Here is a 24,140-nt window from a genome sequence, read left to right on the forward strand (position 1 = left end):
ATTGTTATTATTGTGAAACATTGAGCTTAGTTTACATTACGATAAAAGCGCAAGGGAGTACTTGAAATCCTTTTAATAAACAATATATAATTCAGTAGAAAATAACAAGGAAAGCTCTCAACAATTGCTTTGGTAGTTAATTAGAAAATGACTGGCAATTTTTACTACCTTTGCGTAATGAGTCTCACTACTCAGATTTAGAAAAATCAGCTAGGGAGTCTCTAATCCCAAGGGCTCCTTGAAAGGGTCGCCCACTACGACCCACTTAACTCCCTCTAACAAAACGAGTAACACGATGGGAAAGTGTATTTACAATTTTCACAAGAATCTGTTGGCTGGCTAGTGCTCTCAGGTAAGTAATAATTATAATTATAATTGGCAGGCTTCAGTCAGTCATTTTAGCACTAGCCCGCGCCATGTTTCCTCCCCCATCCATAACAGTCCAATTAAACTTCAATCTATTATTAAATGCCCAAAGGCGTTAGCGTCAGCGCATTTGAAAAGCAAATAACAAGGGATATAGACAAAATCGCGTCAAGATTAATGTTTATTGATTTTCAAGACAGTGATAATTTGTTCGCAGGGCGACGCGATTTTTCTGGCTTATTTTTCTATTTCTTTGTAAAGCCGTTCTAAGAATTTGATAAGCCCCTTTTCAAATTTTCATTCTGGTCTGCCGTTGGCTCCTTTACTATCTCTTCAGTTCCTCCATCTCCTTGTCCTTCTTCTCCTACTTATTCACTTTGCTCTTTCAACAAAAAGGAAAACTTTTGTGTGTATTTACATTTGGTTAAAAGCATCGTAAAGTATTGTTTCGGCCAACTTTTGTCTTGGTCGGTTTAGGTTCTGTCAAGGTTTGCCATTGGTTTTCAGGCTTTACAACGTCACATTACCTGGATTTGCTTATCGAAGATCAAAGAGCACCTTGTGGTGGCAGTTTTGTCGTAGACCTAAACCTGCCCATAAAGATATTGACAAAGTTCTGCCACTTTCAAAGTATTTAAACCCAAAATTAATATTATAATAAAAAACGAGCCGCAACCGAATCTTGAAAGAACCTACTGAAGCCTATTTTACTAACAATAAGACTCTAGTTGGTCTTGGTCATGTTCTAAACCTGTTGAAATTAAAATTATTATTGCACTGTATAAAATAGAGAGGTAAGATACTTTTGTAATGGACCTAGCTTTACCCAGAAAATGTTTTCAATCTCGTTGTTTAACATCAGATCTAAAATTACGTAACTATCGAATGAATGGACAAACTTCTTTAACAAAATAATTTACCAATTTGGGCAAAATCTGAAGGTAAATTTATATAATTTTATAACCAAATGAAACAATTATTGTATAAAGGCATTCAAATGCCCTGGAATAATTATTTAAGTTTAATGAGAAATACTTGGAATGACTCACAAACCACAATGATTTGAGGTTTCAATCTAATAAATTAAAGTAAAATATAAAGCGTTAAGGGGTTTATATTATATAAATAAAATTGTCAATTATCCATGGTATTAGGAAGCTAGCATTAAATATTATCTACGCCTGTTAATAATTATGATTTTATTAGGACAGAAAACTAAACTAAACCTTTTATATATGTAAACATCTTTTGGCTTAATTACATTTGCTTTATTCGTTTAGTTAACAAACAATATAAGATTTCTTCACTGAACATTGATCAATGTTTATAGATACATATACCATAGACAATTTCTATTAAATTCTGACTTTGTTTCAGCAAAAAAAAGAAAACATCTAGTATACATATTGGTAAATAAATAGCAAAATATTTCTGCATCGAATGTTGGTCTTGGCAATTCATATCAAAATTTGCATATCGGAGTTTATATACACATATAGACTACATATGTGTGCAGAACTAGAAATTCTTTAGAAAACAAATAAATGGGATTTTGTTTATTTGTATCGAATGATAGAAATGAAAAAAAAAAAGACTTTTAATGAGAAAAATAAAATGTTAAAGTTAATTTAATGGAATATTCAATGGACAAAACAAAAAGGATTGTGAGAAGTTTAGGGGGGCGGGATATAGGTCGTCCATGGAAATCATATTGGTTTTTCCTGGTCCCTGAGATTCGCATTACGTGCGAATGATTCTGCTTAAATAATGATCAAAGGCTCTTTCGTATGATGACTATTTTGATTTCATATTATTTCTAGGCCCTTTATTCTCCGGGTGCGGGTGAAAGAGCCATGAAAAAGCCATCAGAAAAAGTAACGTAAAGGTAAACAAATAGACTTTGTCAACATTTTTTTAGTTGTTGTTGTTGAATGTTGTTGCTTGATATTGGCATTGTTTTTCTTTCATTTACCAGAAATTAACTGGAAACGAAATCGAAACCAAAACTGATATTGAAATTGCGCAAAACAAAAAAGCAAAGTTAAGCCTGAACCCAAAGCAAAGTCAACCTAGTTTCTGACAACGCAACAGACGCCGGGACTGACGTATATAGAGAAGCATAATGTTTTGTTACATGGGATGGCGTGGGGGGGTGTAAAAGGTGGGGTTGGGAGAACGGGGAGGCCCATATAAGCGGGACAATTGGGCGCCCTGTGGCGGATTATTGAATTTTCCAACATTCTGCGAAACCCCCAGAAACCAAAACCAAACACTTGGCGCCTAATGCGCTTCCACTCACCTTGTAAATGCCGTAAATGTTGTCTTTTTAGATCCTGACGTACAGGCGATGATGTTGTCGATATATTTTTCTATAAAGCTGACAAAATTCCAATAATATTTTACATAATTTACATATTTTTGAATGGCTTAGACCGCCGACACACAATTGCATGTGCGTGTGTGTGTGCGAACACGACAACACCAGCCACCAGGCACGAGGACAATGTTGATGCTCTGGCAGACGAGATGTATACTCGATTTTCCTCCTTTTTTTCTTTTTTTTTTTTTTGTATTGCTCTCTGCTGCTTGAACGAGACCCAATTTTAGGACATTTTTGTATTAACCGCCACGCGTATCTTCTCAACGATTTTTAATGCCGCACATTTGTGATGAGAAGGAAAGGAAAGCACATGCAACTCGCGAAACACAGTAGCGTCCTGGCAGGAAGTGGGATTTATGAGGGGAGGGTAAGTCGTGTGCCCGATATATTTGTTATTTAAGGTGATTTGCTTTCGTTTTTGGTTTTATGGTTTTAAATTTAAATCAAAACTCAACCAGTCACTCTCTCTGTGTGTGTGTCTGTGTGTGTTTGTTGTATGATGATGGACAATCACACACAGGATGCTCCGGAGCTAGATATTCACTGCTTTTGCACTCGCCACGCAACGAACCAATACTAAAGATACAGATACAAGTAACTTGCCGATGAGGTTGCAATCCAATCTAACCAACATTCATCTCCCAAATGGCTGCTGCGCGCTCTTCGATGCGCAGTTGATGATGGGGGCCAGTTGGTTGCTGGTGTTGTTTTCTTTTTCCCGTTTATTTTGCGGCGAATTCACTTGCGCCTGTGCGTTTGTTTGTATGTACGCGAATAGGTATGGATATATGACTCCATCTCTATATACACATACATATTCGTCCGTGTCCGTGTCTAAGTGTGTGTTTGTGTGTGTGTGTGTGTGTCTGACTCTGGCTCTTGCTCCGGCTCGGGCTCGTTGGAATGCTATAAAAAACGAAGCGTTAGAATGAAATGAAAATGTAGCATAATTTATGACTGCATCGTCTTTTAAATAATTGCACGCACACACACACACACTTACACTGAAATACACATACCTACGAATATAAGCAACAACATCTCACGACTACCTGTCCCTGGCCATCCCCTCACTCTTTGGACTCATAATGGCCTGTAAATATTTCATTTTTGTTGTTTTATACACATTCATATAGTATATATGCACATACATATATAAATAAATATATATACATAGGTATGTTTTTTTAATGCATTTGCCATTAATGGGGGAAAAAAAGGAAAATATCATATTTTATTTATAAAATGCAAAATCTGGACTACAATAATTACTTTCATTTGTATACTTAAGATGAGACAGTTTCGTTTTGGAGAGTGATCTTATCTCCCCTAGGTAAGTGTATTTTGTAGCTCTATGCAGTCCGGATCTCTCAATAAAGCAAATAGATTTTGTGAATAGCGGGTATGGGGTAACTTGTTCTAACATGCTACTAATTATTCATAGTTTTCGTTTTCGTAATTGTCCATGTGCTTGCCCTTTTAGAGAACCATGTCGTTGTGTCATAAATATATAGCATATAGCAGCATCACATGAGATTTGATTAAGAGGAATTGGCTATTCGTTCTTCTTGTTGTTGAGCCATGCAAGATTTGAAATTTTCATTAACCGTTTGTTGGAATATTTTCCATTAATAACTATAACTCAACATTATTTAAATTTGAGCCCGACGATGTTGGCAAATCCACATCATTGGGTGGCACAAAGGTACCCATTGTGTGGACACTTTCATGTTTGGCCGATAGCTTTAACATCTCCGTTTTAAGTTTATCCAATATGGCATAATTTGGTTGATTTACAGCTGCCTTACTTTGCAGCACGGTAATCTCCTGCTCTTCTAGTTTCTTCTCCTTGAATGTTTTGATCGAATTATTGCCATAGAGGCGCAACAATGAGCCCCAAGTTTGTATATGCGGATGCAATTTCTAAATAGACAACAGATTAGATTAAGTTTAATGGCCAAGAGCATTAATGACTAGAAATCTAACCTGTAAAATGGCTTGCGAAGCTAATTGCTTGCCCTCTCGTTTATTCTTGCAAACCACTTTGGCCGTATGCTTGCCCACAGTCATTGAGAATTCATTCTTGTTGTTGGCCGTGCGATTGATCTCTTGGCTAATTTGCACATCGCTTCCATAATTTCGTTGCAGGCACGTCAATAGAATGGCATTGGGTGCAGGTTCTGTGGTCTTATTGCAGAACTCGGTAACGCGTGGATCATCAATGCGAATGTCATCGAAAACCTGAGAAAAAGTATTCTATCAAATTATATGTTTATAGTTTGAGTATGCCTTACTTACAGATAAATCGCTTTGTGCTTTCTTAGCAGTACCACTCTTTTGATCCTTGTTGTTGCCCGTTATCTTATCTTTAACATCCGGTATGAGTACCTCTAGTGTTTCGCGAGCCGCCTCAGATTTGGCCTGCTTTTTGCTCGTGCCATAGCCAGTGCCATATTTCAAATTGTTAACCGACACTGTGGCCGAGTATGGAGTGGCTGCATTCTGCAGTTCCTTAAACTCATAGGTTGGCTGTGTCTTGAGGGCATGCTGGACATATTCATGCAGAATGCAGACAAAACTTTTACCATTCGGATTCATAATCCATTCCTTGCGTCCACGCGGATTGGTTGCTCCCTCACCACAAGCAGCCAGTATGGGAAATTTAATTAATTTAGTGCCATCCGGCAGCGTTGGCCTTTGTATATTCTTAATGTGTTTGCGGTTCTTCGTGAATTTACGGCGTGCATTCCAACTGCGAAAACGGAGAACGCGAATCTCTTTGAATTTGAATAGTTTTTGGCAATACGAATTAAGTTGATCGGGAGTCACCGATTCCTTTTGGGTATTCTCATTGACTGTGACAATTTTGGCAGCAGGCATTAAGGCTGGCAAGGCAGGGGCCGTCGAATCAGTATTATTCTCTCTAGCCTCCACCTCCATGGGCTCAGCAGCAATGGAAGTATCAGCAGTGGTAGCACCAGCAGAAGCAGCCATAGGGCAAACACCTACTGCTGGAGTTTGGATGGCAGTTTCTTTGCTCTGCTGTTCGGTTTCCGCTTCCTCATCCAATGCCCGACGATAATTGAGACAGGGTATGGCACCCAAGGGCACAGCATGTTTGCGGGCACTACCAGTGCCCAGAAAATATGGACGAGCCGCACAGCAGACCCGTGTCTTGCGATGTAGGAATAGTGGCATCCCACTGTTATGTGTGACTTGGACCCAACCTTCGGGCAAGACCTCAAAATGATTGTGTCGTTTCTCTATCAAAAGAAATATAAGAAGTTTACTCAAATTTCGACACCTAGATTTTTGCTGGCTTACCCTCTAAAACAGTTTTGAAACGCTGCTCATATTTGGGACGCTTAGACTCACGCAAATCCTCGGGCAATTTCTCATCCAATAGATTCTCAATTTCGTCATCATCGAATTCAGATGAATCATAGTCATCGCCATCGGCACCGTCTTCATCATCGGCATAAGTATCGCCATTCTGTTTTTCGCTGGCCTCATCTAATCCAAATAGAAACCACAAGAAAATGTTCAAGCAATTTAACACCCTTTGACGCCTTCAACGATCGCCAGACCACCCCCTCGACTTTCAAATACCTGATTTTGCTGGCAATTCCAAGCGTACAATTGGAATCATGCGCATTTTTTAATGCATTTTCTGCCCAGAAGGCACTGAATCAACTAAATTCTAAATCTACTTTTCTTTTGGTTTTTCTTTTCAGTTTATCAGCTTCCATTATTTGTTCAATGATAAGGTCTTGACAGATCTCTAAGAGATAAGAAAACAGGTTCAAACAGAAGTTTGCAACGCAAAGCAGAAGCATTTCCGACCAAAGTGATATATCTGTAGATACACACAAATATATATTCCGCCCTTTGTTTCGTATCTGGCTCACCTGAATCGTCATCCTCACTGCCAAAGCCAACCTCGTCAAGCACTTGAAATTGACGCAATTGCTGATCCATTGGCTCATTCTGTAGCTCCACATCGCGTGTGTGACGCATTTCTTCAATGGCACTTAACGAGAAGCCGGCTACTTTCAATGCCTGCTCATCGTCCTCCAGGCGGGGCCGCTTGGCCGCCACTGGGGCAATTAGCGATAGTTCCTCTTCAACTGCTCTAAGCTCTTCACCCATTTTCTCGGCCATTGTCTTAACTTATAATGCTTAACAATCTAATTGTTTGTTAACTTAAAGCTGCTTTTAGATGCTTCTCGCCAATAACCAATACTGATATCATCCAACGATTTCGAATGGATTCCTCATTGGAAGTGTCGCATTGATTAAGCTAGAAGCAACTTTAACAACATGAAAAAACGCTAGCCTTAATGAAGAGCCGTTTAAAATGATACACTAGGTTGTCTTTTCTTTCGTTTCGAACACGTTAATTGCACCGAAAATTTTGCAAACAACGAAAACACGAGCAGCTTGTCTTTTGCTATGGATTCTATTCCGTTGCTGTTGCAGACAAGGGCAGGACAAAACACCAAAGCAAAAGGAGCCGCATAAGGATACACAACCCGTTATTTATTTAAATTAGTTAGTAAGTTGGTAAATTTCTAATTAAATGCAAACTAAATCAATATACACTTACAGCCAAACAGCTGTTGAACAAACCAATTGTACAGCACTAGCAAACAGCTGTTTACCATCAATACTATGCAACACTGATGCTCTCGAACCTTCTCACGTTCGAGAGCGGCTCTCTCAAACAACGTCGAAAGAAAAACGTGAAAAGGGACGAAAAAGCGAATTACCGTTAAAAGCAAAGAAGAAACAATAATTATTAATTTGAATGGCAAAAAACAAATCGACTGTGTACCTGGGCTATGAGGATGAGGAAATTCCGGCCAAGCAGGTGGCATTTCTGAACAGTTTCACCAACAAAATTGGTGGCCTACCAGTAAGCATCTCTCACAAACAGCCCATGGGGCAGGAGGCAGGCGATAATTAAAATTGATTTTTCTCCAAAATAGGACTGGCCCAGAAATGAAGTCACCGTACCCGCTTGTCCGCTCTGTGGAATGGTGCGTCCCCTGATTGTGCAGATGTATGCGCCACTTGATCGATCGCAATTTCATCGAAATCTTTATATATTTGGATGTGTGAGTCCTGCGTGCTCGACCAATCAGAAAAGCTGGGTATGCGTGCGTACTCAGCATCTGGACATTGGTTCTCAATACGATGTGATCAGTGAGCAGGTGCCTAAGGCTGCTCCTGTCACAGGCAAACAGAAAAAGAAGAACAAATCGAGCGCCTTGCAAAAAGTTAATTGGTGTAATGGGGTGGACGATTGGGGCGATAGCGGCGGCGATGCGGAAGTTGTCGATGAGGTAATGGACATGACAGCAGATGAGGAGCAAAACGAGCGAAATGGCAATGTGCGGCCAAATGGTATAGGCATTAATGAGGATTTGGAGGCTTCACCACAACAAGATCTAACCAATATTGATGATGACGACGACGAGAGTACATCTGTGGAGAATGATTTGGTATGCGGATTTGGTCAAATGGATATGAGCTCAATGCCCCATAACGCCAGCGAAGATCCTAATGCGAATTGTGCTGCCGACGATGCCACAGAATGTGCAGATGGAGCAAGTGCCAGTGCAAGCACTGCGACAATTTGTGCCGAAATTGAAGGGCCCGAAACAGATGTTGTATTGGTGGACACTCCCAAGAAACCGGAACGAGATCTTATTGCATTATTGAAGCACACATCGTTGCCGGCCAGCCTAGGGCCGCTTTCTCAAGTTAAAGACCTAACACTAAAATCGTTTTACATCTCCGTGGAAGTGGAGAGTAATGCGAAACTAGAAGAATACGAGCATTACGACGGTGACCTTTCAATGGATCACATACGCGACCTGTATCAAGAGTACAAGATGCGAGACGAGGATCCAGCCCATTCCCCGCTTGGAGCCACATCGTCAGGCTCAACAGTGGCCACCGGTGAGTCGTGCGACGAACATGAGTCCTATGAAAAGGCATTGCCTGCCCACGGTGATGTTGTATTCCACAATTTTATTACCACTCTACAGCAAAATCCGGGCCAAATCCTAAGGTTAGCCAAATTCATTCGAGTAATCACTGAATCCATATATTTATAATTGTCATGCATTGCAGGTATTCTCGCGATGCGCTGCCTTTGTTGGTGGGTCCTCTAGCAGAACCGCTGCCAAAGTGTCAGAATTGCAAAGGTGAAACCATCTGCGAGGTCCAGTTGCTGCCCACTTTGATACCCAAGTTAAGATTCCAGCAGAATGCATCAAGTGTGCCCATTGAATATGGAAATGTGCTGGTTTTCACCTGCCTAAAGAGCTGCTGGGATACTCCTGATCAGATGCGCTACGAACAGGTGATTGTGCAGTCTGAGGCATAAAAATTTCAATTCCAAAAAAAAAACCTACAAAACAATGCCTTAGTAAAATGACTACATGCATGAAAACCATGTGCAAACCTCATCAGTCGTATTAGCAAACTTTTTAATTCATATATTTAGATATATCTGGGATTGATTGGAACAACTTTTAATTTTCCTAAATTTCAAAAACGATGGATTTTAAAAAGAGTATATTTACTCCTCGCTTTTTAAACAAAGAACAGTTTGCTATTTAAGTCCGTTCATCATTTACAATGAATTATCTCATTATCATATCAAATTTAAAAAACAAAAAACGACTTAAAAGCTTGCACTATATATTAACATGTGTTTAGTTATTTAACAAAGGTTATTTGGATTTTAAACTACAAAAAGAACAACTGCATTCACTTAGAAAATCAAATGGAAAAGCTAAGCTTCTCACTTGTCCTAGGAAGATTTTATGCTCTAGTTAATAAGAACGTTGTACGCTTTTAGGCAGCAAACCGGGATAGTTGCTACAAATATTTCGTTTTTGTTCCACTCTAAAACAAAAAAAAAACAAACAAAAAATTATACTAAATCAGTTTTCAATCTAGTGAAACGCTAAACAATTTGTTTTATTTCCAATCTTGGGAAAAAATGCTCAGGCTAATGGGGCATCAGCATCCAGGTGATAACTTCTTACGGGTGAAAACCATAATGGCGGATACTTGGCATCCGTCAAATCAAAATCGGAATTAATATCGACTTTATTTCGCTTCTGCACTAGGGTATAGTGCGACCAAACAAGCTGGGCGCATGGTCTTTTTGGTGTGTTCGTTATGCGTAGCTCTATAAGGAAATGTGTGGCATTGTTGGCATCCTCATCGACTGGCATAATACTGCCACGACGTTGTCGCATGTAACCCTGTGTCTGCTGCCTAGCTTGATTTTTTTGTAGAACAAGTGTTACTGTATTTCCAAATAGGCGATAACGCCCGTGCAGAACATCGGGGCGTGTGTTATGCGGCTGCTTTAGTTTATTGACACCTTGGGCTGGTTCATCAGCGCTGGTCATCATTAGGACCTTTCCATCTGGCATAAATCGTATATAACGATAGTATTCCACAAGCTGTACCGGCCTATAGAACTGGTCCTGAAAGCTATTCTCACCCATGCGTAGATAAGTTGTCTTGCTAATGTAGCAGCCGCTGAAGTGTACGCGTTCCCTGCGGATGAACATATCGCGCCAGGAAGAATATACGCTGGAACTTTGAATGTCTTGTGCTTCCAATGTCCCAACGTTTTGGCCCCAGACTCTGTGGATGAGAAATTATTATTTAGTAGGTTCTTCTACAAAAATCTTACTTTACTCACTTGACACAAGCCAAGCGCCAAAGCTCCTCGCTGCGGGCGTATACATAAAAACCTTTGGATACTGCAGCACACTGTTCCAAGGAGCGCATATCCAGTTGAGCTGATACCACCCAACGAAATATACGAATTATAATCTCTGGAGGCAAATTGGAAATGTGCAGTCCTGTTGTCAAAACATTAGAATCGCGACTGCTCATCACAAGCTTGCCTGCATAGGCTTCATCCTGACTCAGATCTCGCTGAAATTTCTCGTAAAGATCAATTATTATCGCATCGTCACGTTGCTCGAAATCTGAAGTTCCCAAATCTAGCTGCTTGGCAAAATCATTGGCAAGATTTTGAAATTTTTTAGTGGCATCATTGTTAGTCAATTTTTGCTGCTCATAGAATTTGAATTCTATATCAGGTACAATCTGTGTGGCCTTGCGATAGAAGGGTAACGCGTCGTAAACCTTCCCCATCTGCTCTAATTTTACAGCCGTTCGGTACAGGATCTCTGCCTTGGCTTGAAGATGATCTGCCTCGCTGGCATTAGCCGATGTTGCTTGTGCTTGGAGCTCCCGTTGCCAACTATCACGGAATTCATCCAGCTCACTACGACCGTGACCATGGAATTCCGTGTTAGACTCTGTGTCGGACATATCTAAAGCAAAAAAAACTAAATCAGTTTCGTGTTCAAACATTTGTTATCTGACGCAATTTCTATCTAACCTGTAACTATTTTAAAACTTGGGAAAAGAGAATAGAGAAGTGGTGCAAACGTCGTGGGTGGTGATAATTTTAACTATAATAAAGGGTCGCGCGTATTGCTGATAGTGACCGCGCGCTTCACCCCTGTATTTTGAAGTAGTTTTGAATTGTGTGCAACATGTGGCCATTGGTGAGACCCCAAAATTTAGTTGTATTTTGGTTTGACGAAAACAAACGCTTCCAATAATTCTATTTGCTGCTGTTTGCGATGGCCAATTCCTGAGTCACGGAAGTCACAGACAAATACGGGACTCACGAGTTTCACCCCAAGGCAAATCACATATTTCAACTCTTTCATCATGGATTTACAATTGTAATTTTTCTTTCTTTCTTTATAATTACTTTCATTCTTATAGCAATTAAAATGTTCAGCAATAAAGGTTAAATAAAATTTTAAAATAGTTTAAATAAAGTTCACATCTTTCCTTGTGTTACATATTTATATCGATAGTTATCGATAGGTTTTGACCAACAGCTGTTGGCAACGAGGTTTTTGTTTTGATTTGAATTTTTAATCTTGGTATTTTTATTAATGTCGGCGGATTATTTACATTTGTGCTCTGTGATTCTAAAACAATGCTTTGGCAATGTTGTCGAATCCGTGGCGAATTGTTTGTTCTCAGCCACAACAAGGACTCTGTCACAAATTGTGAGCACCACAAAACTGCCACGGAAGGAAGTGTGCGTTGCACTGGCGGTACTGATCAGATTCCGGCTAGTAAGCTTTGAGCCATCTCAAACAAATCCATTTCTGCCAGAATATTCCCTACGACGTGAGGATATCATATTTCTTCTGCGGCATCCGCGGTAAGCGTTTAATAAGACTGTAAATCAGGGTATGATTGAAATTGTGGTATAATTTTAGGTACATTTATTTGATGCAGAACAAGTATGGAAATGTTGGTGCCTCAATCACTGAGGAACTAATTCATTCTGGATCGCATACACATGTGAATAAAGTGCTGCTTAATTGTCTGGCTGACGAAGATGTCGGGACAGCAAATGCAGAAACACATCGGAATACGTTTCTCCAAATGATCAGTGATCATTATATTATTAAAATGCCAGAATTAATTGAAGGGGATGATCAGGACGAAAGCGTCCCTCGATTTCAGAGCGATGAATGTGAATACTTTCGCCATCCCAATATTGATCTTCATTTGCTGTCAATGATAAGCAAAGGAGAGGCTTCACTAAGTGATTCCAAGGAAAGCAATATGATGTGGACCTTAAACTATGATCGCTTCCATCAGGATTTTCGCGATGCCATCATGGTAGACTCAATTAAACGCAAACTTGGAGATAGTGCTGCTGAGTGCTTTAGTTTTATTCTGACTTTAATATATAATACAACCGATCCGTGGCAGCGTGTAAGTATTGCAGCAAATACCGCAGTCAAGAGCAAATATAAATTTAACAATTTCTTTAGAAGACATCTAATCAAATAACTTTTATGGAGATAAAACAGACCATCGAAAGGAAATCAAATAATTTAGACTTGATTAAGTATTTGGACCAATATATAAGCCTGCTTAGTAAGTTAATTGGTAACAATTTTAAGCTATTCTTAAAAAAATACCTCATTTTCATAGCCGACGATTCTCTTGGTTTCCTGCGAAAGGTTGGCGATATGGGAAACGGCCAGTATTTAGTCGACATGGAACGGGCATTTGAGTCACTTGCTTTTGCCTGCATTGAGTCGGTTATAACCGAACGTTTTGGCTCGAAAGCGGCACGCATTTTTCGTGTAATACGGTTTAAGAAATTTATTGAACAGGAAGATCTACAGAAGGAGGCCATGATCCCGGCCAAGGAAGCCAAATCACTAGCCTATAATTTGTTTCAAGAGCAATTTATACACGTTAAAGTGATCAAAAAACCTGGCGGCGGCAGCAATGGTCCAGCTAAGGCGTTTTATCTCTATCAAGTCAAGCAAAAAGACGTAAGTGAAGAATATTTGAAAGGTTTTTTTAATTTTAGTTCATGCTTAAATATTGCAGACGGTGAGAATGCTATTGGACATTTCATTTAAAGCTCTCTACAATGCAATCGAACGGTCAAGCTATGAAAAATTTGAGCACAAGGGTCTCATAGACAAATCTCAAAGACTAGACGCCATAGTTGAGACCATGAGGGAACGTGGTGAATCGGATGAATTTATCGCTGAGGTAGGACTATAGTTTTAATAGCTAAGAGCTTCGGCATTTCAACTAAGAGGTATTTTCAAATTTTAGATTATGGAAACATTCACACCACCGGAATGCGAAATACTTAAAAAAGTCAAAAATCGTATACAGGCCCTCTCCAAGGCTGAACTGACACTAGATAACTCGATTTTTCTTTTACAAATGTATCAACATCATTGCACAACGCTGCCAACCAGCATACAAAAGTTTAAATAAATATCAAATCACCAGGTTTGGCGATTAAGATGAAACATTTGGGATTACATTTTATTAGATACATACAAAGCAATAAATTTGCACTTTACGCTTAATCACAGGTGTAAAATTAATATATATAAATAGACATTCGACATACCATTCGCAAGTCTACTAATTACTGTCTGGTGTAATAACACTACGTTTCCGCTGTACAATTCGTTGCTCGCGATGTGCCTTTTGCAATTTAATGAAATGTTCTTTTAAGGCATCAAAATCAATGCCACTCTGATGTTCCAATGAATCTCGATGATCCCTAGAGCAAAAGGGGTGTATCAGCAAAAGGTTATTTGAACTATAAAAATCCTTACGTAGTGATTGGTGTATTCCAATAATTGGGAACACATTGCAAACGATTCCTTAGGGTGTCGAAAGCCTCTGTTTGTGGCAGAAGCATAAGAATTCCAAAAAGAGCGTGTGCCAAGTGTTGAGCATCGGTACAATTATTTGCCTTTGATACAAGCGTCAAACGTAGCGAAGCGAAAATTGGAGATTCTATAAGTTGAACTAGTTTATCCAGCTCGCCGAGTAGCTCCAAAGTGACTTCTACATCAGCGCTACAGGGAACAAAGGTTTAATGAAACACTACAGAAATATAGTCACATCTACATACAATAAAATGACCAGATCCGAGACATGTTGATAGCTTTGCGCCAGTAGACACAGCGAAAGTGTAGATACTGGACAATTGGCCCAACTCATGTAAAGACATTGAAATAAATTTGCGGACTTGTCGTTAGAAATGTTTCGCAAACTATTTCGCAATTCAAACAACTCGGTTGAAGTCAACAGTATACTATTCAGTAGGCGAACAACAGTCGATGCGAACTTTAAGTTAGTCACTTCTTCAGATAAAATTTCTGCAAAACTGCGATAGATGTACTCGGCATTGAGGAGGACACACAGTTTTCGTATAATGAGACTAGCTCTGTTTTCCAGAATTAGTTTTTCCTCGCTGAAGAGTTTTAGCAAGCTCAACAAGAACTTGCGGTAATGTGATTTGTTGAAATCGTCTAGATCTGTAAAACGCATCTAAAATATCTCGTATGATACGATTCTACAGATAAATATCACATACCCTTTGTATCTTGCGAGTTAACTATTTCCGCCAGTACAGATAAGCTCTGGAGTACCACCTCATCTGAGTTGTCGGCCAGCGTTAACATTAGATTATTATTTAAGTTTGAAGCATGCTCAGACATTTCATTTGGAAAATTGGTAAACAGATGATGTATCCATTTCAGCACGGCAATCTTTGTATCCTTGGAGTTGTGTGTCAGATACTGGGAGAGCACATCCATTATCGATCGCAAGTCTATTTTAGCAGCGGTTTGAGTTTTCAGTTCTTTGGATGATACGAGCTGCATCATTGAATTGTTAACAACCACGGCGCAGTCCTTAATGCCTTTAAATATATAAATTTATTGTAAACTGGATCCATGCTGTTTTTAAATATATACACTTACTGCGCTTTGACTCCACATTGTATTCTAGGCATGGCAAAATGGCCGTGAATATGCCACTGGCATAAGGTAATACATTTGGACCGAAAATTTGTACAAATTCTCGTATCCATGTGATAGCTGTAGCCTTGATTAGCTCATTAGGCGACTGAGCATGGGTAATTAGAGTGTTGATGGTATCCTCCATGCGTACCGACGAGGAATCGTTTCTTATTGACCTAAGGAATTGACTAATTGTAGTCTCGCACATGCGTTGAATCTCAGTAGTGTTATCCTCGAGCATAACAAAGAGTCCGTCGAGAATCTCGGTGAGATAGTTTACCATGTCCAAGTCGGGTACGGCATTTAAAATGGATATCCATGAGATCACATACTGCCGCGCAAATTCATCTTTCACGTAAATGCGCTCTCTTAAAAGAGGTATAAAGGACTCTAAATTAAATGTCTGCGAAGATTCTGTCACAATGTCCTGCGCATTAAAGTTCAATGTTAATATTTATACATAGGTTCACAATTGATTAGTCCAACCTTTAGCAAACGATCGATTAGTTCGCTTGCATCTTTGACTGATTGATCCGAGTCGGTGACAAGGCGGGAAAGGGCCGCAAACAGCTCTGGGAAAAATGGAATTATAGCAGCTCGTGACACTTTAACCACATTGTAAAGGGATTCGCAGGCAAAGTAACGCACACGCAAATCTGGATCGGACAGGCAGTTTATTATGGGCATAACCAGCTCATTGACATACTTATCCGAATCCTGAAGCAAAGTAAGGAAAATAGTTATGGGCGTAAGTAGTGGAAAAATATGACTAATTCTAATTTCCGCTTACCTTGCCCAGCCCTAATCCCGTGGCGGCCAGCCCGATAAGAGCACCTTTCCTTCGGTTGGCATCCCGTGCTGTGGCATAATCATTGGTCAGCACCTCTATTAACTTTCGTATTTGTGCGCTATTGTTCTTATTGTTGAATTCCATCACCATTCTGCAAAGACCCAATGAAATTGTGGGAGTTAAGATAGTGAATTTTTAGCTAAACTGTTGTTCATACTTTTCAATTTCCTGAGAGGCCACTTTTCGCTTGTCATAAACCTTATCGCCCAAAGCTTTGGCGCAAGATTCACTTAAAGGTGCATACGGAGGATCCATTTTTTGTTTTTGCCGAAGAAACAACAATAATAGCAGGTGAAGATGAACTTGAGTTTACGGGGTTCGTGCTCGTGAGTCCCTCATGCACGACTCAACAGCACAATTGCGATAACGATAACAGTAATTCCGATAAATAAAAGATACACTTTGGCGCATCTCTACCCGCAAGAAGAATACAAAAACGGGGAAAACAATAAATAACGTCTGGCAAGAGCAATTAAACTGAGTTGGTAAGAAAAAAATGACTACCTCGAACGTTTTAGAAGTGAATTACGAAGACATCAAGTTCAACAAGAAAGGAGAATCAAAAGTGGTCAGTAAAACATCGATTCAACCTGTTATCAGTTGATAAGAGAAGTTATATGTATTCGTTTTCAGATTCTTGGCAACGGTAGCTATGGGAGGGTATTTCTAGCCCGGTGGCGTGATCGCCAGACAGCTGTGAAAGAGTTATATCCAACAAAAAATCCCTCAGCATCAAAGAGAGAAATTAACCAGCTATATCGAATCCGTCATAAAAATATTGTCAAATTATATGGCGTATCAGAATATAACAGCAAAACTTATTTACTATTGGAGTTTATGGAGGGCGGATCAATGCACGATTTCTTATATGGACCCAGAGAGTCATATCAATATCCGACTGCCCGAGATTGGGCCAATCAAATTGCAAAAGTAAAGTTCATAAATTGATTGCCCTTCTCAAATGCATACTTAACTGCCCTTTTGTCTTGCAGGGTCTCGCCTATCTACACGATCCGAGTGTTGGTCCAATTATACACCGCGATATAAAACCTCACAACATTTTGCTTTCAAAAGAACGTTTAATCGTCAAAATTGGTGACTTTGGGAATGCAAAACCTCTCGATAATGCAATGACGTGTGAAAGTGGAACAGTTATGTACATGGCTCCAGAGGTATACATACATACTTGCATGCGAAATATCCATGTATATAAAAATGTAATCAATTAATTATTTTTGCATTTAGGTATACGACAGCCGCAATTATACAGAAAAGTGCGATGTATATAGTTTTGGAATCACTGTGTGGGAGATGTTGGCAATGCAACAGCCATTAAACTGGTATAAAAAAAATTTCCCTCTACAATTGAGTGTCTCCAGAGGTAACTTTTTTATATTTAAAAAATCACTATATATTTCCAAATAATTATTTTTGTAATCACAGGTGAACGTCCTTCTTTCGGAGGCCCAATGAAAAATTGCCCCAAATCTATGAAAGAATTGATAGAGAGCTGCTGGGATCAAAAACCTTCCAACCGTCCATCGATGAAAAGTGTAATAAAAGAATTAAACGACATGATTGATTCCTCAGGAGAACATTAACAAAAAAAGAATAGTTTTACTTCTTAACGATTTTTTGAAAATCTTAAAAATTTGTGTAATACTTCAAAAGTTTTTGTATGCATATTTGTACACTGATTTTAAATCAGAAAATTGATATATCTGTTTATCGATAATTCCTTAAATTTTTCCATAAAGTGAATTAGTCACAGTTTAAGTTTGTAGCCCTCGTATTTGTAAACCACGCCACAATTTAGCGGCCGGATAAACTTTAAATTTGATTTCACAATAGTTTTGAAAATGTTGGTGAAAATATTAATTTTTTGCATATCATATGGAATTATCATTTGTGAAACGAATGGTGAACCAGAACCCTATATAGACAATATCCGAGATGATTACTGCATGGATTATTGTGACAAGGAGTGTAATCCCACCGAGAATGAAGTCACATGCACCAAGATTGGAAACACCATAATCACCGACAAATATAAGATCCAACTTTCAGATAAATCTATAACATTAACTTGGAAATTAACACCAGTGAATCTGACATATATCAAGCCACTTAACCTATCCCATAACAAATACAAAGCGTCGATACTTCTAATCTTAAGCAAGAGAGAAGTAATATATCCTCGATCCACTGACTATATGAGAGCTCTTAATATAAATAAAGTTGATCATTATGGTGAGAAGACTTCAACAACTTCAATACATGAATATGATATTGATATTATCAACGGACCGTCCAATGCGATTATAATGGGACAAGAAGAGGGACGTCATTTAGAATTTCGCAATACTTACATATCATTGCATATGCCTAATTTAAAGGGGATGTTCTTTTTGGGCCCAGGAGCATTTCGGTTTCATGACAATACATTTGAAAATAATACACAGTTGGAATCCATTTCGTTTAGTGGATTAACATTAGAAAATCTAAATGCCATTACCTTTGAAAACTTGACGAAGATAAGAGATATGCAATTTTGGGCTATTACTTGGGATAACCAGGAATTTCTAAGGTTGGTATCTACATTTTTTGATTTGAAGACCTTTTTAATGTAATATTGCTCTGATTACAGTTCCATGGCTCTACAAAATAACCTGGAATTTATCATGTTTTCTGTACATGATAAAATTAGCTTGAAATATTTTGAAAACTATCGAAAGCTAAAGAAAATCTTAATAGATCCTGAAACCATATTGTACTATTTCAAACACATGATCCGCACCAATATTACTGCCTATCTCTGTGAATATAAGGCCGAAACACTTGAAACGCTATATTGTCATTTTAACATCGGAATAAATGGCAAACGTTGTCCCGAGAAATGCGACTGTAAGGTGGACAATGACGCACAGACTGTAACTATTAATTGCAGCGAACAGGGATTATTTGATGTACCGGAATTGCCTGTACCAATATCAGGCAAAACAAATTTATATTTCCAGGGCAATGCGTTAAGGAAATTGCCCAACAAATATTTTGAAGGATACGATAATATACGTCGTCTTCATGTGTCGTATAACGATCTAACAGACTTAACAATCGAGCAACTGCCAAAAAATCTCTCACTACTGGATATACAAAATACAAATATAACTTCTGTCGATCCGAATCTGATAGAATATCTAGAAAGCCGAAATACCACTTTTTTACAGTCTGGTGTAAATTGGATAATCAATTGCAAGAATGAGAAACTATTAAATTACCTGTCTAATCTAAGTAAAACAGATGGTATATGTAATCATGCAGAATACTATCATTTAAAAGGGCCCTGTCCAAAGACATGTAACTGCTGTATTGATGATACCACAGAATCTCAATTTGTAATCAATTGCACAAGCAGGACTATAAATACATTTCCCTATCTACCAAATAATATAATTGGAAACTCATCACTTTTGCTTGACAATAACAATGTCGAAACTCTTCCGAAGCTGCGAAACTCCACTCTGGCGAGACTTAGCCTGAAGAACAACAATCTCTCTAGTCTTCACATCGATCAGCTGCCATCGAATATCACAATGCTGGACATTCGACACAATAATTTGACGAACCTTGATGATCACGTAACCCAATTTATATCTAATCTACCAGAGTTGCATTTATCCGGTAATCCTTGGCAATGCAGTTGTAGGTACACCATGTTCCTTAACTATCTTAGAAAAGAGAAACCCGAAGAATATAAAACAGCATTAAGACATTGCAGTGGTCAAGAATATTGTCCTGATCTGTGCACTTGCTGTAAAGACGAAGAGAGCCAAAATTTAATAATCAATTGTACTGATAGGGGACTAAGTGAGATACCATCAATACCCACAAGCGATAATGTCGTCCTGCTGTTCGAAAAAAATGTCATCACTCACCTGAAAGATCCAATCAATGTCAAGGGCTTTGATCAACTGAAAGAACTTCATCTTAAAGGCAACTCCACACAAGAGTTTGACTCCGTTTTACCTAACATAGAATTACTAGATATAAGAGATAATGATTTAACCAAAGTTACAGAAAATATTAGTCAATCCTTAATCAGCCTATCCAAAAAATCAAACCTATCGTTATTTTTATCGGGTAACCCATGGACTTGCGATTGCAGTTTCATACGATTAACGAAGGCACTTGCTGGTAATATCAAGGACCTCCATCTAACCAAATGCAACGGTCACAATTTGCTTGACCAGATGGGAGAGAACTACCAACATTCAGACTGCAATGAAACAAACTTGGATTAATTTGTAATATATACTATAGATATTCCCGAAACTGTATTTCATACCAAGTCCCTAGTTAAAAAAAAAACATGTTATTGCTTCAAGGAAGCAATTTTGTTGCACCTAATGACTAATGAATAACTTGGACAATAATATTTAATAATAAAAATTTAATACTTTATTTTATAAATTTGATGCTAACTTAAGTCTATAACATATCGAACTTAATTGTTTAAGGTTTCTGGTATAATTAAAACCATAAACTCTCATCAGTCTCAACAAAAATTAAAAATTATTTCATAATAGAATCTATCTAATTTAGTCGACCTCCTCGACTGTGGGTCCGGAGCGACCACCGAATCCTCCAGCCTGTTGTCCACAGTTGGCTCCAGCTGTTTGACCCTGCTGATGCATTTTTGTCATAATGGGCGAACAGTGTTTAGTCAGCTCCTCTAGTTTGTGATCGAACTCCTCCTTTTCGGCTGTGGTATTTGAATCCAGCCATTTGACAGTCTCGTTACACTTTTCAATCACGGAAGACTTGTCGGTCTCGCTGAGCTTATCGGCACTGGCCTGTTCCGCAGCCTGTTTCACGTTGAAGACGTAGGTCTCCAAGCTGTTGCGGGAAGAGATTCGTTGACGCTGTTTCTCATCCTCATCGGCATACCGCTCCGCATCGTTCACCATTCGGTCAATATCTGCTTGCGACAGACGACCCTTATCGTTCTTGATGGTGATATTCTTGGCCTTGCCCGTGCTCATCTCCTTGGCGGTGACATTGAGAATTCCGTTGGCATCCATGTCGAAAGTGACCTCTATTTGAGGAACACCTCTGGGTGCCGGAGGAATTCCAGACAAGTCGAATGTTCCCAAAGCATTGTTGTCCTTGGTCATCACCCGTTCGCCCTCGTATACTTGAATAGCAACTCCAGGCTGATTGTCGGCATAGGTTGAGAATGTTTTGGTTTGCTTGCAGGGAATGCGGGAATTGCGTTCGATCAATTTGGTCATAACTCCACCAGCAGTCTCTATGCCAAGAGAGAGTGGTGCCACATCCACCAGAAGGACATCTTGAATCTTGCCGCTTTGGTCGCCGCTGAGAATTGCTGCTTGGACTGCAGCTCCATAAGCCACTGCTTCGTCTGGGTTGATCGAGAGGTTCAGACTCTTTCCGTTGAAGAACTGTTGGAGCAGGCTCTGCACTTTGGGAATGCGTGTGGAGCCGCCCACAAGCACAATGTCATGGATTTGACTCTTGTCCATCTTGGCATCGTTCAGAGCCTTCTCCACAGGCTGCAGAGTGTTGCGGAACAGGTCGGCGCACAGCTCCTCAAACCGGGCACGACTTATTTTAGTGTAGAAGTCATGTCCCTCAAACAGGGCATCCACTTCAATAGTAGCCTCGGAGCTGGATGATAGAGTACGCTTGGCACGTTCAGCCGCCGTGCGGAGACGTCGCAGAGCTCTGGGATTGGAGCGCATATCCTTCTTGAATTTGCGCTTGAACTCTTCTGCCAGATGTGTCACCAATCGGTTATCAAAGTCCTCACCGCCAAGATGTGTGTCGCCGGCGGTGGCCCGCACCTCAAACAGAGATCCTTCATCAATAGTCAGGATGGACACATCAAAAGTACCGCCACCTAAATCAAAGATCAGCACATTGCGCTCTCCCTTCAGATTCTTGTCCAGACCATAGGCCAGTGCTGCCGCCGTTGGTTCGTTTATGATTCTGAGCACATTCAAGCCAGCAATATGACCCGCATCTTTAGTAGCCTGTCTCTGGGAATCGTTGAAATAGGCTGGCACTGTGATGACTGCATCTGTAATGCTCTGGCCCAAGTATGCCTCGGCTGTCTCCTTCATCTTAGCCAGCACCATCGAGCTAATCTCCTCGGGGGCGAAACGCTTCGACACGCCCTTAAATTCAACTCCTATTTTAGGTTTGCCTCCATCGCTGACCACCTTGAATGGCCAGTGCTTGATGTCCTCCGCAATCTTGGGATCGTCGTACTTGCGGCCAATCAGACGTTTGGCATCAAATACTGTGTTTCTTGGATTCATGGCCACCTGGTTCTTAGCGGCATCGCCAATCAGACGCTCCGAGTCATTGAATGCCACATAGCTGGGCGTCGTCCTGTTGCCCTGGTCATTGGCTATAATCTCCACTTTTCCATGTTGATACACACCCACGCAGGAGAACGTGGTACCCAAATCTATTCCAATAGCTGGCATTTTGTTTCTTCTTGTTGTAGATATTGTTGTTTTTCTTAAATAGTTTACTTCTTGGCGTTGATGATTTGTGTGATTTTTCTTCACTTGGTTTTTCACAATTTCTTTTACTTTCCAATTTGTTTATATATTTTTCTGCTTCACTTTTGAAACTGTTTTATTATTGTTGCTTGTTCAGCAAGTCGCTTTTCTTATGTTTTGTTTGTTTTTGTGATGTTATCACTTCGCTTGTTTGAATTGAATTGCTGCGAAGAGAAATTGTCGGCCCTATTTATACCCGGACGCTCTCTTTTCGAAATTTCGAGACGCTCTCTTCTCGCACTCTCTCGAACAATCGGCAGTACTCAATGAGTGTAAGCGAGATAGCATACGTTTACCCCTGCGCTAAGAGCAGAATTTTCTCGAAGTATCTGTGGCTTGTTTTTGCTACCTACCTCAACAATTGCTCAAATTTAACTCACAAAATTTACTGGTTCTAGAAGTTTCGATATGGAAAATTTTCAATCAATTTCGCATCGACTTTTTAAATATGCATTTAGATTTGATATTTATAGGAATTCTCGCAAAAATTCTATTTTTAATTTACTTACATCAAATAGTCTATTTTTATTCGGATCACGTCAAAATTGTTTTCAAGCCGTTTTCCTGCCAATTTCTCAATTCTATCATACATATGTATGTACATATATGTACATACATATATATGTATGTATGTACATACATATGTACATATGTAATGTTAAACGTAATTAAAAAAACAATTTAAGCATCATACACAAATAAGAAATTGTAGATTTTTTGCAATAAAACTGACTGAAAGCTATAATCTTTATTTGAAATAAAACTGTCAAATTATGGGACAAAAATTATAATTTAAAATGTCATCCAATATCAAATAATAATTTAGTTTACTTAAAAAAAAAAAACAAACTAGATCTTCCAAACGTCTCATTAACCATCGAAATTGTTCTAATTCTACATATTTGACGACGGAACAATTTATTTTTCTAAAAAACAAAGACAACTTTAAACACTAACGGTGGATATGCAAAAACAAGATTGTTTAAGTACGGTTACTAATAATTCCGGTTTCTGATCGTAGCCCACTATTCATCAAAACATGAGATCCCACAGATCCATGGTCAATAAAAGATCGTTGACAGGCCTCCACAGCAGCAGCTTTGATACACGTGAGCTGAGATCGAGAGATTAAAACGTCACGACTACAGGCATTCGAGTCAAATAATATTCTTATTTTAATATCTACATATGTATGTACATATATTTTTGTACATACATACATATGTCCAATTCATATAAAAATAGGTAAAATGAGCAATCCAGTATTGAGTTTTCCAAAATAAACAACATGCATATCTAATTTTAAATTACAAACATTCTAAGACCTACCTCAAAAAACAAAACAAAAAGAGAGAGCCACAGATACTTCGAGAAAATTCTGCTCTTAGCGCAGGGGTAAACGTATGCTATCTCGCTTACACTCATTGAGTACTGCCGATTGTTCGAGAGAGTGCGAGAAGAGAGCGTCTCGAAATTTCGAAAAGAGAGCGTCCGGGTATAAATAGGGCCGACAATTTCTCTTCGCA

General features: G+C 39.2%; 8 protein-coding genes across 8 annotated transcripts; 4 read left to right on the forward strand and 4 right to left on the reverse strand.

Moving 5' to 3' along the window:
- Nucleotides 1-3,948: 3,948 nt before the first annotated feature.
- LOC6648089 (microprocessor complex subunit DGCR8) lies at nt 3,949-7,373 on the reverse strand. Its single transcript, XM_002070500.4, has 5 exons — nt 6,655-7,373; nt 6,071-6,259; nt 5,045-6,009; nt 4,733-4,987; nt 3,949-4,669 (listed from the first exon to the last, which is right to left on the reverse strand). Exons 1-5 carry the CDS (start codon nt 6,905-6,907, stop codon nt 4,382-4,384), a joined length of 1,950 nt encoding a protein of 649 aa, XP_002070536.1. The 5' UTR covers nt 6,908-7,373; the 3' UTR covers nt 3,949-4,381.
- A 79-nt stretch (nt 7,374-7,452) lies between these two features.
- LOC6648088 (programmed cell death protein 2-like) lies at nt 7,453-9,730 on the forward strand. Its single transcript, XM_002070499.4, has 3 exons — nt 7,453-7,661; nt 7,735-8,822; nt 8,885-9,730. The coding sequence occupies exons 1-3, from the start codon at nt 7,554-7,556 to the stop codon at nt 9,138-9,140; spliced, it is 1,452 nt and encodes a 483-aa protein (XP_002070535.1). The 5' UTR covers nt 7,453-7,553; the 3' UTR covers nt 9,141-9,730.
- On the reverse strand, nt 9,693-11,449 carry LOC6647894 (F-box only protein 9). Its single transcript, XM_002070498.3, has 3 exons — nt 11,190-11,449; nt 10,479-11,121; nt 9,693-10,420 (listed from the first exon to the last, which is right to left on the reverse strand). The coding sequence occupies exons 2-3, from the start codon at nt 11,117-11,119 to the stop codon at nt 9,766-9,768; spliced, it is 1,296 nt and encodes a 431-aa protein (XP_002070534.1). The 5' UTR covers nt 11,120-11,121; nt 11,190-11,449; the 3' UTR covers nt 9,693-9,765.
- Nucleotides 11,450-11,715: 266 nt separating this feature from the next.
- On the forward strand, nt 11,716-13,665 carry LOC6647893 (DNA-directed RNA polymerase III subunit RPC3). The gene is made up of 6 exons (XM_002070497.3): nt 11,716-12,035; nt 12,094-12,598; nt 12,658-12,763; nt 12,821-13,170; nt 13,229-13,396; nt 13,463-13,665. Exons 1-6 carry the CDS (start codon nt 11,761-11,763, stop codon nt 13,628-13,630), a joined length of 1,572 nt encoding a protein of 523 aa, XP_002070533.1. The 5' UTR covers nt 11,716-11,760; the 3' UTR covers nt 13,631-13,665.
- LOC6647892 (protein VAC14 homolog) lies at nt 13,655-16,358 on the reverse strand. The gene is made up of 8 exons (XM_002070496.4): nt 16,182-16,358; nt 15,965-16,115; nt 15,661-15,891; nt 15,136-15,601; nt 14,748-15,074; nt 14,283-14,688; nt 13,981-14,226; nt 13,655-13,925 (listed from the first exon to the last, which is right to left on the reverse strand). The coding sequence occupies exons 1-8, from the start codon at nt 16,277-16,279 to the stop codon at nt 13,784-13,786; spliced, it is 2,067 nt and encodes a 688-aa protein (XP_002070532.1). The 5' UTR covers nt 16,280-16,358; the 3' UTR covers nt 13,655-13,783.
- Nucleotides 16,359-16,439: 81 nt separating this feature from the next.
- LOC6647891 (mitogen-activated protein kinase kinase kinase 7) lies at nt 16,440-17,872 on the forward strand. Its single transcript, XM_002070495.4, has 5 exons — nt 16,440-16,592; nt 16,658-16,954; nt 17,017-17,196; nt 17,270-17,405; nt 17,468-17,872. The coding sequence occupies exons 1-5, from the start codon at nt 16,521-16,523 to the stop codon at nt 17,623-17,625; spliced, it is 843 nt and encodes a 280-aa protein (XP_002070531.4). The 5' UTR covers nt 16,440-16,520; the 3' UTR covers nt 17,626-17,872.
- Nucleotides 17,645-20,494, forward strand: LOC124462108. The gene is made up of 2 exons (XM_047013516.1): nt 17,645-18,611; nt 18,672-20,494. The coding sequence occupies exons 1-2, from the start codon at nt 17,884-17,886 to the stop codon at nt 20,323-20,325; spliced, it is 2,382 nt and encodes a 793-aa protein (XP_046869472.1). The 5' UTR covers nt 17,645-17,883; the 3' UTR covers nt 20,326-20,494.
- On the reverse strand, nt 20,460-22,756 carry LOC124462109 (major heat shock 70 kDa protein Ba). Its single transcript, XM_047013517.1, has one exon. It carries the CDS (start codon nt 22,534-22,536, stop codon nt 20,623-20,625), a length of 1,914 nt encoding a protein of 637 aa, XP_046869473.1. The 5' UTR covers nt 22,537-22,756; the 3' UTR covers nt 20,460-20,622.
- Nucleotides 22,757-24,140: the final 1,384 nt, after the last annotated feature.

The sequence above is a fragment of the Drosophila willistoni genome, chromosome 3R (assembly GCF_018902025.1).
Source record: "Drosophila willistoni isolate 14030-0811.24 chromosome 3R, UCI_dwil_1.1, whole genome shotgun sequence".
Classification (NCBI taxonomy): Eukaryota; Metazoa; Arthropoda; class Insecta; order Diptera; family Drosophilidae; genus Drosophila; species Drosophila willistoni.

What these genes read in the sequence shown, in the direction of transcription:
- LOC6648089 (XM_002070500.4), bottom strand. Translation starts at nt 6,907, where the DNA reads ATGGCCGAGAAAATGGGTGAAGAGCTTAGAGCAGTTGAAGAGGAACTA. An exon ending in TTTCAAAACTGTTTTAGAGG is followed by an intron (nt 6,010 to 6,070) that starts GTAAGCCAGCAA and finishes TTCTTTTGATAG; the next exon opens with AGAAACGACACAATCATTTT. An exon ending in CTTCGCAAGCCATTTTACAG is followed by an intron (nt 4,670 to 4,732) that starts GTTAGATTTCTA and finishes TTGTCTATTTAG; the next exon opens with AAATTGCATCCGCATATACA.
- LOC6648088 (XM_002070499.4), top strand. Translation starts at nt 7,554, where the DNA reads ATGGCAAAAAACAAATCGACTGTGTACCTGGGCTATGAGGATGAGGAA. An exon ending in ACAAAATTGGTGGCCTACCA is followed by an intron (nt 7,662 to 7,734) that starts GTAAGCATCTCT and finishes TCTCCAAAATAG; the next exon opens with GACTGGCCCAGAAATGAAGT. An exon ending in AATCCGGGCCAAATCCTAAG is followed by an intron (nt 8,823 to 8,884) that starts GTTAGCCAAATT and finishes CATGCATTGCAG; the next exon opens with GTATTCTCGCGATGCGCTGC.
- LOC6647894 (XM_002070498.3), bottom strand. Translation starts at nt 11,119, where the DNA reads ATGTCCGACACAGAGTCTAACACGGAATTCCATGGTCACGGTCGTAGT. An exon ending in TGGCGCTTGGCTTGTGTCAA is followed by an intron (nt 10,421 to 10,478) that starts GTGAGTAAAGTA and finishes TCTCATCCACAG; the next exon opens with AGTCTGGGGCCAAAACGTTG.
- LOC6647893 (XM_002070497.3), top strand. Translation starts at nt 11,761, where the DNA reads ATGTCGGCGGATTATTTACATTTGTGCTCTGTGATTCTAAAACAATGC. An exon ending in ATCAAGTCAAGCAAAAAGAC is followed by an intron (nt 13,171 to 13,228) that starts GTAAGTGAAGAA and finishes TAAATATTGCAG; the next exon opens with ACGGTGAGAATGCTATTGGA. An exon ending in CGGATGAATTTATCGCTGAG is followed by an intron (nt 13,397 to 13,462) that starts GTAGGACTATAG and finishes TTCAAATTTTAG; the next exon opens with ATTATGGAAACATTCACACC.
- LOC6647892 (XM_002070496.4), bottom strand. Translation starts at nt 16,279, where the DNA reads ATGGATCCTCCGTATGCACCTTTAAGTGAATCTTGCGCCAAAGCTTTG. An exon ending in TAATCGATCGTTTGCTAAAG is followed by an intron (nt 15,602 to 15,660) that starts GTTGGACTAATC and finishes TTTAATGCGCAG; the next exon opens with GACATTGTGACAGAATCTTC. An exon ending in CAATGTGGAGTCAAAGCGCA is followed by an intron (nt 15,075 to 15,135) that starts GTAAGTGTATAT and finishes ATATATTTAAAG; the next exon opens with GCATTAAGGACTGCGCCGTG.
- LOC6647891 (XM_002070495.4), top strand. Translation starts at nt 16,521, where the DNA reads ATGACTACCTCGAACGTTTTAGAAGTGAATTACGAAGACATCAAGTTC. An exon ending in GGGCCAATCAAATTGCAAAA is followed by an intron (nt 16,955 to 17,016) that starts GTAAAGTTCATA and finishes TTTGTCTTGCAG; the next exon opens with GGTCTCGCCTATCTACACGA. An exon ending in ACAATTGAGTGTCTCCAGAG is followed by an intron (nt 17,406 to 17,467) that starts GTAACTTTTTTA and finishes TTGTAATCACAG; the next exon opens with GTGAACGTCCTTCTTTCGGA.
- LOC124462108 (XM_047013516.1), top strand. Translation starts at nt 17,884, where the DNA reads ATGTTGGTGAAAATATTAATTTTTTGCATATCATATGGAATTATCATT. An exon ending in GATAACCAGGAATTTCTAAG is followed by an intron (nt 18,612 to 18,671) that starts GTTGGTATCTAC and finishes CTCTGATTACAG; the next exon opens with TTCCATGGCTCTACAAAATA.
- LOC124462109 (XM_047013517.1), bottom strand. Translation starts at nt 22,536, where the DNA reads ATGCCAGCTATTGGAATAGATTTGGGTACCACGTTCTCCTGCGTGGGT.